At 42.5% G+C, this 18672-nt stretch overlaps 1 protein-coding gene across 1 annotated transcript; it reads left to right on the top strand.

Moving 5' to 3' along the window:
- Window positions 1-9061: 9061 nt before the first annotated feature.
- RFK (riboflavin kinase) lies at window positions 9062-17761 on the top strand. Its single transcript, XM_045882273.3, has 4 exons — window positions 9062-9505; window positions 10434-10585; window positions 14821-14923; window positions 15657-17761. Exons 1-4 carry the CDS (start codon window positions 9424-9426, stop codon window positions 15785-15787), a joined length of 468 nt encoding a protein of 155 aa, XP_045738229.1. The 5' UTR covers window positions 9062-9423; the 3' UTR covers window positions 15788-17761.
- The last annotated feature ends 911 nt before the right edge of the window (window positions 17762-18672 follow it).

Here is an 18672-nt window from a genome sequence, read left to right as displayed (position 1 = left end):
ATAACTAAACAACCATAGTTTGGAGCTCACCAGGGACTAATCACAGGACCATAGATTGCTTCCCTTCGTTCCACACCTTACCACATTACTAAAGGCCCATTTACAGTGTTTTCTTTTACTCAGTGTATCATGTCTGACTTCCGACAAAAAATTACAAGGAATACCGAAGGTAAAAAAAAAAACACACACACACAGTTTGAAGAGATAGAGCAGGTATTAGAACCAGACCCAGATATGGCAGGGATGTTGGAATTATCAGAAAGTGAATTTCAAACAACTAAGATTAATATGTAAGGGCTCTAATGGAAAAAGTAGACAGCATGCAAGGAAAGGTATGCAATGTAATTAGAGAGATGGGAATTCTAAGAAAGAATTAAGAAATGCTAGAGCTAAAAAATAAAAATCTGTAGCAGAACACCTCTGATGGGCTGAGGAATGACTCTCTGAACTTGAGGATATGTCTATACAGACTTCCAAAACTGAAAAACAGAGAGAAAAGAGGATGGAAAAAATTGGGACAGAATATCCAGTAACAATGGGGCAACCACAAAAGATGTAACATATGCATAATGGGATTACCAGAGAAGAAAGAGAGGAACAGCAGAAATATTTGAAGCAAAAATCACTGGGGGGGCGCCTGGGTGGCTCAGTCGTTAAGCGTCTGCTTTCGGCTCAGGTCATGGTCCCAGGGTCCCGGGATCAAGCCCCGCATCGGGCTCCCTGCTCCGCAGGAAGCCTGCTTCTCCCTCTCCCACTCCCATTGCTTGTGTTCCCTCTCTCACTGCCTCTCTCTGTCAAATAAATAAATAAAATCTTTAAAAAAAAAAAAAATCACTGGGAAGTTCCCCAGAATAATGTCAGACACCAAACCACAGGAAGCTCAGAGAACACCAGGTAAGATGAATGTCAAGAGAACTATGCCTAAGCATATCATATTTAAACTACAGAAAAATCAAAGACACACACACAAAAAAAAATTAAAAGAAGCCAGAGATAAAAACACCTTACCTAGGGGCGCCTGGGTGGCTCAGTCGTTTAAGCAACTGCCTTTGGCTCAGGTCATGGTCCCAGGGTCCTGGGATCGAGCCCCACGTCAGCCTCCCCGCTCAGTGAGAGCCTGCTTCTCCCTCTCCCTCTGCCTGCCGCTCTGCCTACTTGTGCTCTCTCTCTGTCAAATACATAAAAAAAATCTTTAAAAAAAAATAACAACAACAAAAAAACACCTTACCTGTAGAGAAGCAGAGGTAAGAGCTCCATCCAACTCCTCCTCAGAAACCACACAAGTTAGAAGAGAGTGGACTGAAATATTTCAAGTGTCAAAAAGAAAACATCACCAATAGAAGAAGAGTAAGTAAAGTAAAATAAAACGTAAAGACTTGGATTTTTCTTTTTTTTAAATTTATTCTTTTAAAGATTTTATTTTTAAGTAATCTCTGCACCAACTCGGGGCTTGATCTCACGACCCTGAGATCACAACCTGAGCCAAAACCAGAAGTTAGATGCTTAACCGATTGTGCCACCCAGGCACCCCAGAAACAAAGACTATTTTTTTTAAGATTTTATTTATTTATTTGTCAGAGAGAGAGACAGAGAGAGCACAAGCAGGGGGAGCGGCAGACAGAGGGAGAAGCAGGCTCCCCCCTGAGCAAGGAGCTGGATGTGGGACTTGATCCCAGGACCCTAGGATCATGACCTGAGCCCAAGGCAGACGCTTAACTGACTGAACTACCCAGGTGCCCCACTTTTTTTTCTCTTCAAAATACAGCTGTAGTCCAGACCGAAAACAACTCTAGAGAACTTTTCTGTGCAGCTGTTATTTTGTATACTGGGTAGAATAAAACGGTAGTGCCTAAAATTATGTATCTCAATTGTGAAAAAGGAAAAAGGAAACACCAGTAATTGCAGAGACAAACCAAAATGATTAAATATGTAATTCTTTTTGGTAACATGGGTACTTTTGTTATGGTTGTCATGTGGCAGAGGTTTCATGAAGGTGAGAGAACACGGAATAGGAGGTCTCACTGCAGCTGAAGAATGGCTAGTTTTTTGGATGAGTACATCCTGCCCTATGAGGGAGAAGTTTTCGGAGAAGTGGAAATTTACATCCAGAACCTGAAACGTATTTACTAATTATTGTGAAAATATTCCGGGGCCCTAAGAATAAGAAGTGTTTCTTATCCTCCTCTCAGAAATTTTTGGCATATCTTCTGGTTCTGTACCATCATCGTACCAAATACATAATTTCAAATATTTTGTTGATGGGAAAGAAATCTGAATTCTTTCACTGTATAATTTTGGCTTCTTTTCTCCACCTTATACTTCTTAATGAAACATAGATTCAAAGCAAGCTTCAAAAAGCATAACTTTTCAAATTAAAACAATCTGTTACCAGATACTTCTGTGACGGAGGAGACATTACCACGGCCATGACTCACTGAGGAACCAAGTCCAAGTGCGTGAAGCAGTGAGTAAGCCAAACTCTTCTACAGAGTATAGAATTTTTTTTTTTAAGATTTTATTTATTTGACATAGAGAGAGCGAGAGAGGGAACACAAGCAGGGGGATTGGGAGAGGGAACACCAGGTAAGATGAATTAGAGAGGAAGCAGGCTTCCCATATAGAATTCTCCAGGGCATAGTGCAGTTCCCTAACTTGAATTTTTTTGTTTGCATTTTTCATGGCAAACATCTGCGAAGGGAAAAACAAAGTGGTAACCTGCCACCTTGTGGATGCATGTGGAATGGAACTATTCTAGTTTTTGGTTTGGGTTTTTTTCCTCCTGGGGAGAATTTAATACTGTATTTTTGTTTTTCCCAATTACAGAAGGAATAATTATTGACTGAGAAAAATAAAGGAAAAGCGTAAAGAACAGTGGATACTCAAATATGAGTGGATTGTATTAAAAAAATTAGTAATCATCCCAATCTTGATTTGGAGTGTACCCTATTGAAGTAGCATAGTGAGTGAAGGAGTGAATTTTTCTAAGTCTGAGTTTTCAGGTCAGCTGTTGGCCCCCAGGCCTGGCCTGACATTAGGGTCTGACCTTCCAGAAATATTATTCATGTCCCATTTGGCTAGAAGATATAATTATGTTTATGTTCCACAGAGGTATAAAAACGATTTGTTAATACTATTGATAACTGTCCATTTCCACATGAGGGGTGTATTTTATTTTATTTTAGAGAGAGAGAGCAGGGGGAGGGGCTGAGGGAGAAGGAGAGAGAGAATCTCAAGCAGACTCCCCATTGAGCATGGAGCCTGTAAAAAAAGAGGGTGAGGGCTCGATCTCAAAACCCTGAGATCAGGACCCGAGCTGAAACCAAGAGTGGGACACTCAACCAACTGAGCTACCCAGGCACCCAGAGGGGTGTATTTATGAATCAACTAAACAAACATTTCATTATGGGTTGTTATGGGATAGATGGGTCTAGAAGACCAGGAGATGAGTTAACTCTCCCAGAAAGGGTGATCTTAGGTCCACCGTTGAAGACTGAATTCTGGGCTGGATGGCCCTCTGGTATTTCATAGATTCTTTACCTTCTTTCGGGTTTACCAAGTCCCAGGCTCAGGTCTCAGTTTCCCTTTCTACAAAATGATAGACTAGATTGGTTATTTGCAAACTATGTGTTTCAAGAGGTTTCAAAATGTTTCATCCAAATTTCTTTTTTTTTCAAATTTCAATATAAATATATATCTTATCAATTTCATTTCCACAGTGTTATTACAAAAATTTCTGAATTGATCATGTTACGAAAGTATATCCAGGGATACGACCCAAAGTTGAATGTGTTTGAGGCTCTCAGCATGTTTTTGTGCCCTCACTGAGGAAATTTATAGCATACAAAGGAAATTTTCCAAGTTCAAACTCCAAAATACATTTGAGGCAATAAAATATCACTTTTGTTTCTTTTTCATATAAGGATTCCGTGTGAGATTCTACATGTCTGTTTTCAAGGGGGGAATTCTGAAGACACGGTACCCCTCAGCTAGCTCATTTGTCTTATAGTCTGTTTATAATAAATTCTCTACAACAGACCAACAGGTAATCTTAATAGTACAGCTAATACCGAAGCCTTACTATCCATGAAACGCTGATTTACTGGCTTTTCCCCCATTAACTCTTTTCCAATGCTCTATGAGGTGGCCAGTGTTATTACTCTCATTTTACAGTCCGGAATTGGGGTACAAAGAGGTGAATTGAGGTGCCTAAGGAAGTGGTAAAGCTGGGGTCCCCCCTTTTACCTGCTACGGAGCTCTGTCACCTCACATAGAATCTTCCTGCCCTGGTGTGCACAGTGCACATTCCTGCCTCAGCAAGGAGACTAATGCAACTTGCCTCAGCTTGACACCATTCCTTCCTCCTCCCTGTTTAGCCAGTTCACAGCCATCCTGAGGGTCCAGCTCAAGCCTTACCTCCGGAAAGCATGTTCCAATTTGCCTGATTTGTGGGGCTCCCCCGCCTCCCCCGCCTCTCGGGTCCACTGTAGCATTGGTTCAAGCTAGGAAGCCTGTTTGTGCAAAGGCCCAAAAGTGTGTTAGAGGACCTGCAAAAGTTCAGGAGAGGCATGAAGGCAGAAGCAGGGGAGGGTGGTAGGGAGGGATAATGGTTTTGTTTAGACTTACCCTAGGGTAATGAGAAGCATGGAAGGGCCGTTGGTATGGCTTGATCAGAATGGCATTTGAGAAAGGTCACTGAACCTCAAATAACTGATTGGGGTTGACTGGGGTCAAATCTAAGGCTTAGGAGAATAGAAAAGAGGCTGCGTCTAGTGCGTAGGTGAGAGGAGGTGACCTGGATTCAGCTGGTGTGAGGGAGAAAGATGGGTCAGGAGACACTTGGTGACTGCTTAGATATGGAGGCTGTGACCTCTGATGTCAGACTTAAAGATCAGCAATTTTTAGATGCATTTCTTAAAAATAGACTTTATTTTTTAGAGCAGTTTTAGGGTTCCAAAAAAATGAATGGAAAGTAGAGAGAGTTCCCCTATGTGGCCCTTTCTCCACCTCCTCCTTGTCCCGCAGTTTCCCCTATTATTAACATCTTGCATTAGTGTGGGGCCTTTGTTATCACTGATAAGCTAATATTGATAATCATCTTAACTGAAGTTCATAGTTTACCTTAGGGCTCACTCTAAGTGCTGTACTCTTCTATGCATTTTGACACATATATAATGTCATGTACCCTTCATTAAAGTATTAAAGAGTTTCACTTCCGCAAAAAGTCCTCTGTGGCTCCGCCTACTTCTTGCTCCCTTCCTCCTAACCCCTGGGAACCACTGCTCTTTTTACTGTCTCTAGAGTTTAGTCCCCACCAGAATCACATATAATTGGAATCATGTCATACATAGCCTTTCCAGGTTGGCTTGTTTCACTTAGTCTGATATGCATTTAAAGTTCCTCCATGTCTTTTTGTGGCTTGATCCTTTCTTTTTTATTGCTGAGTAACATCACATTATATGGATGTACCACAAGCTTTTATGCATTTACCTACTGAAGGACATCTTAGTTGTTTCCAAATTTTGGCAAGCTGGAGCGGCTTTTTGTGCGAACATAAGTTTCTAACTCCTTTGGGTAAATACCAAGGAGTGTGACTGCTGGCTCATATGGTGGTTTTGTAAGAAACTGATGAACTGTCTTCCAGAATGACTGTATCATCTTACATCCCCCCCTCCCCGCACAAATGAGAGTTCCTGTTGCTCCACATCCTTGCCAGCATTTGGCGTTGTCAGTGTTCTGGATTTGGGCCATTCTTACAGATGTGTAGTGGCATCTCACTGTTTTCTGTTATTTTAAGTTTCATTTGTTTAAGTAATCTCTACACCCAACATGGGGCTCAAACTCAAAACCCCCGAGATCAAGAGTCACATGGTCTTCTGACTGAGCCAGCCAGGCGCCCCAGTATCTTATTGTTTTAATTTGTAATTCCCTGATGACACATGATGTGGAACATCTTTCATACACTCATTAGTCATCTTGATATCTTCTTTGGCGAGGTGTCTGTTCAGACCTTTTGACCATATTTTAATTGAGTTGTTTGTTTACTTATTGTCAAATTTTGAGTTCTTTAGACTCATTTCTTTATTGTTTACTTAGTGTGGGCCTTCTCTCTTCCCTTCACGTTTCCTCAGTTCTGCTCACTCCCGATTCCCACTTGTGATCTTTCTTCCTGCAGAGAGACAACTCACCATCAGAGAAGCAGGCTCTTTGCCCAGCAGCAGAAGAAAGGATGCTGTTAAAGCAGCTCAGACAGGGAAGTACAAGACATATTTTGAATACTTGGTTAAAAGCACTAAGTTTGATAAAGACACACACACACACACTCACACACTCACACTCTTTCAGCTGTAGATTTACACATACAATGGGAACTGTGAATGCCAGGTAGTGTATTTTTGTAGTCAAATGACTGGGAAAAGGGATGTATCCTACAAGGCTACAGAATAATCACCTGAATTGTTGCGAGCCTATCCTTTGGCCACTGAGGTGGAGTGCAGGGTGGGGTGTCAAAATATGGTGTTTCTCCCGATTGGATGGGGGCCCCAAAGGTGGGGCAATGATCCATTGGGTGGAAGCAAGCGGCGAGGGCAGTGAAAGGATTCACCAGAGGCAGAACAAAGGTGATAGAAGCTTACTGAATACACTGCAAGGTAGTGGTGAACAGGACAGCATAGGAGAGAGAGGCTGTCTACAAGGAGGCAGTGGGTTGGGGGCCTGCATTTAAAGGGGGAAGGTGAGGAGGTAAGGTGACATATGGAATTTTCCCTTTTTTGATAACTGTGCCTGGCTTTAAGTAAGTAGACCATCGGTCAGTTAGGGCCTATGGATATTCTGAGGTGGTTTCCTGAGGGGCCTGTCTTTATTCAGCCAGGTGGTCGCTGTGGGCCCTTTCTACATTCCACCATTCATGCCTATTTGTCTAAAAGTAGCCTCTACACAGAGGTCTGATTTAACTAGTAAAGTACTTTAGGGATAAAGCTCAGAATGGTCGATTGAAGGGAACCCTTGAGAGGCTATTTTATTTTAGAGTGACAGGGGAGCCACTGAGGGTTATTGAGCAGGAGTGGAAAAGGATCAGGCGGCTGCCTTCCGTAGCCTATGCTGATTAGACAGTAATTATGCATAGTCCCTGAAATGTCACCAGGGTTAAAAAAAACAATTGGAGCCTAAATGCTCCATCTTAGGAATTCCCCAACCCCCCCTTCCCTCTTTACAAATTGGGGTTAATTCTTTCCTCCAAAACTGATGTGAGGATTATAGGAGATAGTATGTAAAGTATCTAGCATTATCTCATTTAATTCTTTTTTTTTTTTTTAATTTATTTATCTGAGAGAGAGAATGGGAGACAGAGAGGATGAGAGGGGGAGGATCAGAGGGAGAAGCAGACTCCCTGCCGAGCAGGGAGTCCGATGCGGGACTCGATCCCGGGACTCCAGGATCATGACCTGAGCCGAAGGCAGTCGCTTAACCAACTGAGCCACCAAGGCGCCCTATCTCATTTAATTCTTAAGACCACCCTTCCTCATTTATTTCTCATGACTCATTTAATTATTTTATTTCATTTAATTCCGACCTCCTTGGAACTCTGGGGTGTGGAGGACTAGGACCCGGGGCTGCTTTACCAGGCTCTCACCTCCAGGCTTTTCTTATTTGGTCTATCACTGACGACAACCATGACGATAATAATTTTTAGGAGAGGCCAGGCAATTTGTTAAGTGCTGTACATGCATCAGCTCACTTAAACCCCACAAAATTAATATTCCCAATTAGCTGATACGGACACAGATTCAGACAGCGTACTTTGCCCAAGGTCACCCGGCAATTAAATGAGGCAAGCAAGGCTTGTATTCAAACCCTGGCTTATCTAGCTAACACCCGTGCTCCTAACCATTAACTATACAAGGGCGGCTTTCCAAGCACTTTGTCAGGTCTTCTATTGGAGTATGACAGCATAGCACTGGAATCAGGCTCACCAGTTAGTCTCTCCCACTAGACTGAGTCTCTGAGGCCAAGAACTTGTCTCAGTCCCCTTTGCTCCCCCAGCACCTTGCACGGTACTTGGCACACATTGGGCTCTTAAATCGGTCTTTCTGCAAATACTTAGGGCATGTTTGCTATGAACACGTGCTACACTAGTCCTAGGGAAATATGACAGTCTTGCCCACAAAGACCCCTTCAGTACCAATACAGAGAGAATATAATTTTACCATTGGGTAAGCATTATCATAGTTACATGCACGTAAGGTACAAGCGACTGCCAAGTCTGGACAGGATTTCACGCAGATGCATAGAGAAAAGCAAAGAGAACAATTAAAACTTCCTTCTCAAGAACAAGAGGATGCACCTTGTGACTGACCCTAGTGTTTCTCGCGAAAAAGACATTTCCCTTGAGTTACTTCCCTAGGTAATGTTTACAGCTCCAAGGGTTAGAAGGCCCACAAACTGCATTGCAGTAGAGATGACGCCTTTTGTCGGGTTTATTAAATTCTCAAGGTAACACTTCCCGGAAGGAGGGTTAGGTAGGCAGCTGCACCCCTCCTGAAAGAAAACTGCATTTCTGCAACCTTGCACTAGTCACCGGGGTCGCAGCATTAGACTAGGACTTGCTCCCTTGGCGCTGACATTCCCATATGATTTCAGACAGCGGCAGGTGGTCTGGGGGAGAGGAGGACCATTTCCGGCAGATAGTTAAAGCCTCTACGAAGTGTTGATCTTGAGCTGGAATTTGGGAACTTTAATGTTTAAAGAACGGATGAGTGACGAATGACCATCGAGCTCGCGGTTGCCCAGAAGCTAAAGAACGTCTATGGCGTCAGAATCGTAATGAAAAGGAGAAAGGGAAAAGAAACACTCAGGATTGTCGGAGAACGGCATTTTCGGAGCAACCAAGATCGAACAGGGATTCCCGCTCCAGTCTCCAGCGCCCAGGAGGGGCGGACCGGCGGCTCCGGGGCCACGGCTGGGGGCGGGGCCACGGCTGGGGGCGGGGCCACGGCTGGGGGCGGGGCCACGCGGGGGCGGGGCTACGGAAGCCGAGCGGGCTGCGAGGCGTTTGGCTGAGGAAGTGCGCGCAGGCCTGCGGCGCTGGGCGGGCTCAGGCCCTCCCCCGCTGACCCTCCGCTCTCCCCACCCACGCCCGCGCTTATATCCGCCCTCGCCGCCGTTCCCGGGGCGGAGACGCAAGCTTTTAGTCGCTCGGCGGCTCCGGTGGGTTCAGTGGCGTGAGGGGCTCACTGCGGCGTGTGGTCGGCGCCGCCTGGCCCGTTGCGCGCCCACCCCCGCGGCCGGCCGTTGGGGGGATTCGGGCTTCAGCCGAGCTCCTGCGGGTGTTCCCTGGCCGGTCCGGGGGATCCGGGCACCGCTTCGACGGCGGGTTCGCCGGCGCCGCGGACCGGGTGGCAGCCCGAGCCCCGGGCGGACGGCGTCATGAGGCACCTGCCGTACTTCTGCCGCGGCCAGGTGGTGCGGGGTTTCGGCCGCGGCTCCAAGCAGCTGGGCATCCCCACAGGTGAGCGCGGAAGGTCGCGGCCCCCCCCCCCCCCGGCGCACCCGCCTCCCCCCTCGGCTCCCGCGGTTGGGTCAGCTGGGAGCCGCGACGTCAGACGCGGGACTTGGGGCTGCGGGCGGAGGTGACGCCCTCTCCTCTGCGTGGTTCTTGCTTTGTTGAGGCGGAGGATCTTTGTTCGGATTGAGGAAGCGCGTCCTTATCCACCGCTCGGGGCTCACCGGGGACCCGGCTCGAGGGGCGGTGAGGGCAGAAAGCCGAGCAGAGTTCCGGGGATCTCCCTTTCCCGCCTCCCTCTCCAGCCAGGCTGGAGCTGCCAGGCATGGCACGCGTCATCCCGGTTAGGAAACGTAATGTGAACCAGATTGGTTGAATTTCCAAGCCAACTGTCACGGGTTTTTTGTTGTTGTTGTTCTCTTTGTATGTCTTGTTAGCAATTGGATGAGGATCAGATACCTTTTTTGGTCTGTCTGTATTCGGTTCAGTAGTCAGGACCTGACTGTGTGAATAATTCATCCTTAAAAATACATCCCAGGGTTGTCCCTATCTTTGAGTTTGGGACCCAGCCACGTATATTTTGAAAATAAGAATCGTTTCAAGAGATTCTGAATCTCCTTAAGAAAGACTAGGTCTAAAAAGCCCCCGCTGTTCATGCACCTGTTTTCATCTACCTCGAGAGTGTGTCTGTGTTTTTGTTTTTTGTTTTTTTGGAGAGCTTTATACATTTAATTGTTCTTAACCTAGCCACGTGAAGAGGAGAAGAAAAAACCCCAAAAAACCCAAGCCAGACTGTAGAATGGTGAGATTGATAATCATAGGTAGGATTCCGGGAAACTTACGAGCATAACAATTTAGGCTAGCCTTCATGCGATTTTTATAAATATTTGCTGTGAAACTGTTAACACTCGGAATATTTATTTCTGTTATTTAGCTAACTTTCCGGAACAAGTAGTTGATAATCTTCCAGGTGATGTATCCACTGGCATTTATTATGGCTGGGCCAGTGTTGGAAATGGAGAAGTTCATAAGATGGTGGTGAGCATAGGATGGAACCCATACTACAAGAATACAAAAAAGTCTATGGTAAGAATTATATTTAGCTCTATCACTGAAAATGGGATGGTAATTTAAGGTGATATTCAGTATTAGATGCACACAGAAATCATCAGTGGTACTCACAGATTGGCCAAATTACTAGAATTTTTGGCAGTTTTCTTGAAGGATTTTCAAGTCAAGGGTTTAGTTACTGTTTGGATTAACTCTTCATCCTTTCACTTTCAATGTGTTTGTGTCTTCAGATCTAAAGTGAATCTTAGAAAATAAAGTGAGTCTCTTGTAAAAGGGGAAGTATAATTGGATTGTGCTTTTTGATCATTGTTAATCTCTGCCTTTTCGTTGGAGAGTTCAGTCCATTTACATTTAAGCTAATGACTGGTAAGGAGGGACTTCTGCCATTTTGCTGTTTTCTATAGGCCTTACAGCTTGTTTGTTTGTTATTGCTTCCATTACTGCCTTTTGTTTTTTAACCTTTTTTTTTTGTAGTGACACATTCTGATTTCCTTATTTCCTTTTGTGTACTTTCTATAGAATTTTTTTGTGTGTGCGGTTACCATGAGGAGTGCATTTAACTTTCTACAGTTATAAAATCTAATTTGGATTTATGACAATTTTGATAGTACATAAAACTCACAAATTACATCCTTATACATTGTGTGCCCAGTAACATACAGTAATATTTTTATGCATATATCTTTTAAATCACGTAATAAATAAAAAGTGGAGTTTCAAGCCTAATTGTAATAATATTTTTTATAGCTGTCCATGTGTTTACCTCAACTGGAGATAAAAGTGAATTACCTGGGGCACCTGGGTAGCTCAGTTGGTTAAGCGTCTGCCTCTTGATTTCGGCTCAGGTCATGACCTCAGGGTGGTGAGATGGAGCCCCTCGTCAGTTCTGTGCTGGGCGTGGAGCCTGCTTAAGATTTTCTCTCTCCCTCTCCTCCCGCATTCCCCTTAAAAAAAAAAAAAGTGAAATACCTAAGAGCATGTTTGATAAAATTGAGCTTGCTACAGTTAATATAGTTCATTCACCCTTTAATTAATTGCTCATCCTGCTAAGATAGAAATGCTTTCTTCATAGATGGTGCTTTCTAATAAAATTGCGAGGTGATGCTTTTTTTTTTTCCTCGCAAACTACTTTGAGGGTGTACCCTTCTCTTTTCGTAGTACCCATGCCACTTAAGAGCTTAATCTGCTAGATAGGGCTGGATCTTGGTCAGGTTAAGTGTGTGGCAAAAACGAGTAGGTCTGGGGGCGCCTGGGTGGCTCAGTCGTTAAGCGTCTGCCTTCGGCTCAGGTGATGATCCCAGTGTCCTGGGATTGAGCCCCTCATCGGGCTCCCTGCTCGGCGGGAGGCCTGCTTCTCCCTCTCCCACTCCCCCTCCCCCTGCTTGTGTTGTTCCCTTTCTCGCTGTGTCTCTGTCAAATAAATAAAATCTTAAAAAAACAAAAACAAAAACGAGTCGATCTAAATTTCGTCCTTTTTGAAGGGTTTGTAGAAGTCTGTCACAGTTGGAAAACCACAGGGCTAAATCCTGGTACAAACAGAAACGGTGCAGAATTGCTTAACATTGTGTTCAGTATTTCTTAGTTTTGAGTATTAAGGATGTGGAAATTATTTGGAGTAGATAAGGAAAAGAACTAATAAAAGAACACAAAATAGTGTTCTGTAGATGGGGAGGAAATGAAGAGTAGAGGGAAAGCTATTCCGTGATAAATTTCAGGTAACAGGACTATTACTGTAGCGAGCCAGTGAAGGAATGCCTTCCAAGTCCTGCCAGAGTTAGAAGAAACTCAGTTTTCTATTGGTAGGAGGTTCATACTCTTGAGGTTTTCTTTTTCCTTTTCTTGCCAATATCAGATATCTATGATGTGCCTGTTGAAGTCTTTTCCCCTTGTAAAACAAATTGGATTGGCTGTTTTAATTGACTTAAAGAAGTTCTTTAGTATGTCCTAGATCCGCTTCCTTTGTTGGGATATGTATGCAGATATTGTCGCCTTCTGTGTTGCTTTTTTTGGTTTGTTTTAATGGAGTGGTGTCTTTTGAAGAGCAGAGGTTCTTAATGCTAATATAATCCAATTCATCATTTCTCTTTTATGGTTTAGTGCCTTTTATATCCTGTTTAAGGAATCTTTGCCTACTCCAAGTCATAAAGATACCTTTGTTTTCTTCTAAAAACTTGTCTTAAACTTTTCTCATCAAATTGATTTTTGAGTATGGTGCAAAGTAAGGGTCAAAATTCATTTTTTCCCATTTGGATACTGACTCAGCCCATTTCTTGAAATACCATTCTTTCATGACAGCACTGCACTGTCACCTTGGACATAAACCCTGTGACTTTATATGTGTGAGAGTCCAAAATGTGCTCATACAGACTTGGTCTCCTGATCTGTCTTTGGGCCATTACCACATTGTCTTTATTTTCATAGCTTTTGTAATAGGTCTTGATTTCTGACTGTGTAAGTCCTCTACTTTTATTTTCAAGATTTTGGGGGGATAATTTCAACCTTCTACATTTCCTTATAAATTTTGGAATCACTTGACAGTTTCTGTCATTAAAAAAAAAAACAACTAGGATTTTGACAGGGGTGGCATGGAATATGTAGATGAATTTAGGAAGAGTAGACATCTTTACCATTTTTCTCAGTAATGTTTTATAATGATCACTGTTGATGCTTCCGTCTTAAGTATCACTTCATATATTAGATTTTCTTAAGTCCTACACAAAATATGCCTCTATCACTAAGTTTCATGTTTCCAGATTGTTTAAACTTCTCAACATCCAGTGCCACCATCCTAGTCCAGTCTCAACCATCTTCTGTATTTGTTTGTTCTCTTAATTGGCTCTCCTGCTTTTGGACTTAGATTTCTTTGTAAAAGTCTACTAAAAATCAGATTGCAGAACATCATCTACCTCCTCCACCATTTTGCTTCGACATGTCCCGTACCCATTTGTCAACATTGTTCCTTGATCAGGATCCTGCGTTGGCTCTTCTGCCTACATGTCAGTCTTCACTTCTGCCTAACCCTAGGAGGTTTCTGTAATGTGGTGTGTGTCAGGGACACATGGATCCTGATTAACCTTAGAAATGGTTCTTTTTTTTTTTAAGATTTTTTATTTATTTGACAGACAGAGAGAGAACACAAGCAGGGGTAGTGGGAGAGGGAGAAGCAGGCTTCCCCCTGAGCATGGAGCCTGATGTGGGGCTCGATCCCAGGACCCTGGGATCATGACCTGAGCCGAAGGCAGACACTTAATGACTGAGCCACCCAGGCGCCCCTATTTCTTCTTTTTTTTTTATTATTATGTTACGTTAATCACCATCTATTTCTTCTTAAGCAAGTTTTGATAGTATGCCTTTTCAGAAATGTGTATTTTTTTTTTTAATTTTTAATTATTTGAGAGAGAGAGAGATCACGAGCAGGGGGGGGAAGGGCAGAGGGAGAAGCTGACTCCTCGCTGAGAGGGAGCCCAATGCAGGGCTCGATCCCAGGACCCTGGGATCATGACCTGAGCCGAAGGCAGACGCTTAACGATTGAGCCACCCAGGTGCCCCAGAAATGGTTCTTTTAATAGTAATCGCTCTTAATACTTTGCTCCTTACTTGGTGCTGTTTGTTTTTTGTGTTTTTTTTTTTTTTTTTTTGCCTTGATAAGACTTAATTACTCCGCATGTTAGTTTTTTTAAGGATTTTATTTTTAAGTAATCTCTGCACCCAACGTGGGGCTCAAACTCAGAACCCTGAGATCAAGAGATGCATGCTCTACCGACTGAGCCAGCCAGGTGCCCCTGCATGTTAGTTTTTTGGTTTTTTTTTTTAAGATTTTATATATTTGAGAAAGAGGGAGAACACAGAGGGAGAGCGAGAGGCATACTCCCCGCTGAACAGAGATCCTGACATGGGGCTCGATCCCAGGACCCTGGGATCATGACCTGAGCCAAAGGCAGATGCTTAACCAACTGAGCCACTCAGGTGCTCCCCCCCCCCTTTTTTTAATAAACAGCAAATCATACCAGATTTGTGGTATAACATCTGCCTTACTCAGTTACAATGTTTACATGTAAGGTCAGGGGCAAGAACAGGACTGATGGAAGAATTCAGGAAAAAACTGCACTTAGATTTTAACCTGTCTTTAAAAATTTTGTAAGGGTTGATTGTTTCATTTAAATTATCCCCACCATAAATGTGGAGACATATTTCAAATTTCAGGTATTCTTTAATTTGATGGTAACTTTTTTAACATTTCTTAATTCTAGGAAACTCATATCATGCATACCTTCAAAGAGGACTTCTATGGGGAGATCCTTAATGTGGCCATTGTTGGCTACCTCAGACCAGAAAAGAACTTTGATTCTTTAGGTAAGTTCTGTTTAGGTCTTAAATATTACTGCAGCTCCTTCTACTGCTTCTCCTAGTAACAGCGTGGCAGGAGAGCGAACATTTGAGCATTTACTGTGTGCCTTACATGCATTAAGTCCTTTCACCCCCACCAAAATATATGAGGAATTATTTTGCCCATTTCACAGATGAGGAAATTGGCAGAGAGGGATTAAGTAATTTGCTCAGGGTCACATCAGTATGTGATGGAGCCTAGATTCAAACCCAGCAGGCTGGCTGCTTCTCTCCCAACAGTGTGAAGTTAGTGAAATCTTTATTTCCTTTTCATATTTTAAGGAATAAGTGGGAATGAATGCTGAGATGAATAATGGATGCTTTGCAATGCTTAAAGTGTACGAAACTAAATCGATACTTGAAACTAATGGTATCAAGGATGTTAGTGTAGTGTGGTTGTGTCAGTTCTCTAGAATTTGACAAATGTGAATACTGAAGAGGCTTGGTCACGGGTATTTCTTCCATTTGGTATTTGTGACATACCTTTGTGCTAATGCCTTTCTCTAAGAAATCGCGAGAAGATCAGGGACATCTCTTGTGGACCGTTGACTTTTACTTAAGTCTGGAAGAAGGGATAGAACAAACATTTATCAGGCATCTGCCCTGCGCTGAAGACGCTGCCAGCCTTCGGGTTTTCAGGAGTCCGAACAAAGGCGTGGCAGCAGTTTTTCATCATTTCCCTGCTCTCTTCTCTCCACAGAGTCCCTTATTTCAGCAATTCAAGCTGATATTGAGGAAGCTAAGAGACGACTAGATTTACCAGAACATTTGAAATTCAAAGAAGACAATTTCTTCCAGGTTCCTAAAAACAAAATAATGAATGGCCACTGATAAAAAAATCATCTTATTTATTCATTCACGGTTTTCTAATATTTTACTGCTTATAACTCCTCAGTCGTTCTATTTTGAAAATCAAACATTTTCCTACAGCTGTGAATTAGTTTAAACAGTACAGTGTCTTTACCACATTATGTTTCACCCATTCAAATTAAACCCATCATGCTATAGTACTAAAGTGATCCATTTTGAAAATCAAGATTCTTTTTTATGTAATATGTTGATTAAAATGTACCACTAGAAAGGTCTTAGGTGTCTTAGAATGGAAATGAAAATGTATATAAGTATGGGTAAAAAGGCAAGTCACTAGATTTGAGATGAGAACTAATAATTCTCATGGTACATAGTAGTACATCTGTACTTGTGCAGTAAGTTCTGCTAAACAGAGGAGGCTTATGAAAGTAAATGTATTCCGCAGAGGTTTGAGAGTTGATTATAAACCTGAGGGGAAAAATCCAGACTTTATATTTTTGATAATTTGTGGGTTACTATATTATTGCAAACATGTAGACGTGTGAATTTTTTTTTTCCCCTCTCGTGTGAAGTTGCATTGTTGTTAGTCATTTCCTTTATGAGGTCAAATCATTGCACTGTGTTCCATTTTGTTTTACAGCTGCCTCAGTTCTAATTGGAGACTCCCCCTCCTGATCATTTTGTTTACCTCCTGAAGCGGTAAAATGAGTATTTTTCTAATCTCTAGGTCTCATTTTTATGTTGTATAGCACTTCTCCATTTTAGGGGTCGACGTTCATTATTTTTCTTGACTTTGGTTCTTTTTTTCCTTGAAACAATTGTCCGTGGTTTTTTTTATTCTATCCCATTTAGAATACCTTACAACTGTTCACTTAGACAAAAGATTGCATCTATAGCTACCATTCCATCCCTTCACTATATAAGCAGTGATTAAGTGTGTATCCATATTGCATTTTAGGAAAAATATCCCCAAAACTTCATTAGGTTTCCTCAAGTTTAAATGAGCACACAGCAGTTCATTTGTATATACCATTTTCTTAAAGAACACAAAACATTTGTTTTCCCCCTAGGGAAGCCATCTAAGAACCCATTAAGTTATGGAAGTTATTTATTTTTAATGCAATTACATGTTCCTGAGCAAATGTAAACTGTTGTAGCTGTGTACGCACAATGCTAAGCAGTGCTTTGTGGCTTGGGGGAAAGGCATAAATAATAAAGTTTTAGTTACATAATCCTCATACTACGCATTTTTTCTTCCTCCTGATTAAGAAGTAATTTTTGGCGACTTGAGACTCTTATTTGTATTGGCAGGAAGTTGAAATCTTTGGGTATTTAGGAAATTAAGATTACAGATTGTTTGGGTCTCCTGAAACAGTACCTTTCATTATTGTTCACTTAAGCACCAGATTTAGTGTGGGGAAAGGGAGCAGAAGTATAGAGAAGGTAATTTTAAAAGTAACTCATTATAAATCATTTTCCCTGATCTGCATACATAGAGAACAGATATTAAGAAAAATATAAAGTATTTAGAAAAACACCTAAAACATCTGGAGAAAGGGGAAGCATGAATAAATTCAGTTGGATTGTGTTTTACTTCTTGGTATATGAATTTATGGCATACAATGTAGTATGTGTCTTTCTTTTATAAAAAGACTTAGAAAATGTAATTTAATGTTAGAGATCCTATACTTGAAAGAAGCCGCGATTATTAGTGGCTTTTATAAAGCAAAGACAGAAACAGACATGGAAAGTGTAAAAACAGATTTGTGTGTGTTTGAATAGCCTGCTGCTAATTATGTCCTCATTAAGTGTGTGAAGTCTTGGATATTGTCACCTGACAACTTGAAAATCGTATATTGTGAGGTTTAAGAGTGAGTTAATAGTGTCTATACTTCTCTTAAAGTTTTGTATTAAGTATGTATTATAAGAAATGGCAGTAGTATCATTTTTGATTAATCTGATTTCAGGCCTTGAAATAAATCTAAATGATGTTTCTTTCCCTGTGTCAGTTTGAATCTTTTGCCCTGTCTGTGTGTAGGTTCCTCATGTGCCGGCTGGTGGTCCCTTGCCAGTGTGTTCGAGAGTCTGACTGGCAAGTTGCAGTTGGCCGCTCGAGGGGAACCTGCCGTGCAGTGGTAGTTCTAGAACCAGGGGCTTTGCCTTGACAAGCTCCTGTTGATGCCCTGCAGCACAGGTTTATTTGGAGAGCATTCTAATTTATTTTTTTTTAAGATTTTATTTATTTAGAGAGCACAAGCTGGGGGAGCACGGGGCTGGATCCCACGACCTGAGCCAAAATCGAGAGTCAGACCCTTAACCACCTGAGCCACCCCGCCGCCCCTGGAGAGCAATCTATTCACAGGGTTCCCAAAAGTCTACTTCTCTGAGGGTGAGCGTCCCCATTGTATTTTGAGTCCTAAGAGCCAGAGGAATAGAATCTGAGTTCCCTTCCGTAACTCCTGCTCCAAAACGATTCTGCAGTCTCAGTGACTAGCAGCCCCTGGGAAGGCCTGCTTGTGTCCGGCGTATGCAGAGGGACACGCTGCTCTTTCAGCACCTGTCCAGCACTATCCGCACTGGGGGCTTACACGTTTGCAGCTAGGGCTGCTATTGGAACAGCTGGGATCAGGGAGACGTAAGCCGGAAGTTTACCAGAACTCAGGAGGACAGTTTTGCTTTCCTTTTCCTCAAAAGTGCTAGCCTTTTCCTGTCTCCCCGCCCTGTAAATAATAAGTAAAGGTGCCCTGTAAAGAGATGCCATCAGAAGCAAGAGTTAGCAGCAAGGAATTCTAGAACAAGCTCTACAAAGATGACAGATACAGGGATTATCAGATAGAATTTGACATGACTTGAATATGTGTAAAGAAGTGAGTGTTAAAAATGGTAGAATGAGGGTCTATACAAAT

The sequence above is a fragment of the Mirounga angustirostris genome, unplaced genomic scaffold, assembly GCF_029215605.1.
Source record: "Mirounga angustirostris isolate CCGP_5_RB_7025 unplaced genomic scaffold, mMirAng1.0.hap1 SCAF_15, whole genome shotgun sequence".
Classification (NCBI taxonomy): domain Eukaryota; kingdom Metazoa; phylum Chordata; class Mammalia; order Carnivora; family Phocidae; genus Mirounga; species Mirounga angustirostris.
Note: the sequence above shows the minus strand (reverse complement) of the source record. Positions and strands in the feature narration are given on the sequence as shown.

Bases quoted from the DNA above. Each gene is read 5' to 3' on its own strand.
- RFK (XM_045882273.3), top strand. From the start codon at position 9,424: ATGAGGCACCTGCCGTACTTCTGCCGCGGCCAGGTGGTGCGGGGTTTC. The intron at 9,506-10,433 runs GTGAGCGCGGAA...TCTGTTATTTAG, and splicing joins GCAGCTGGGCATCCCCACAG to CTAACTTTCCGGAACAAGTA. The intron at 10,586-14,820 runs GTAAGAATTATA...TCTTAATTCTAG, and splicing joins AGAATACAAAAAAGTCTATG to GAAACTCATATCATGCATAC.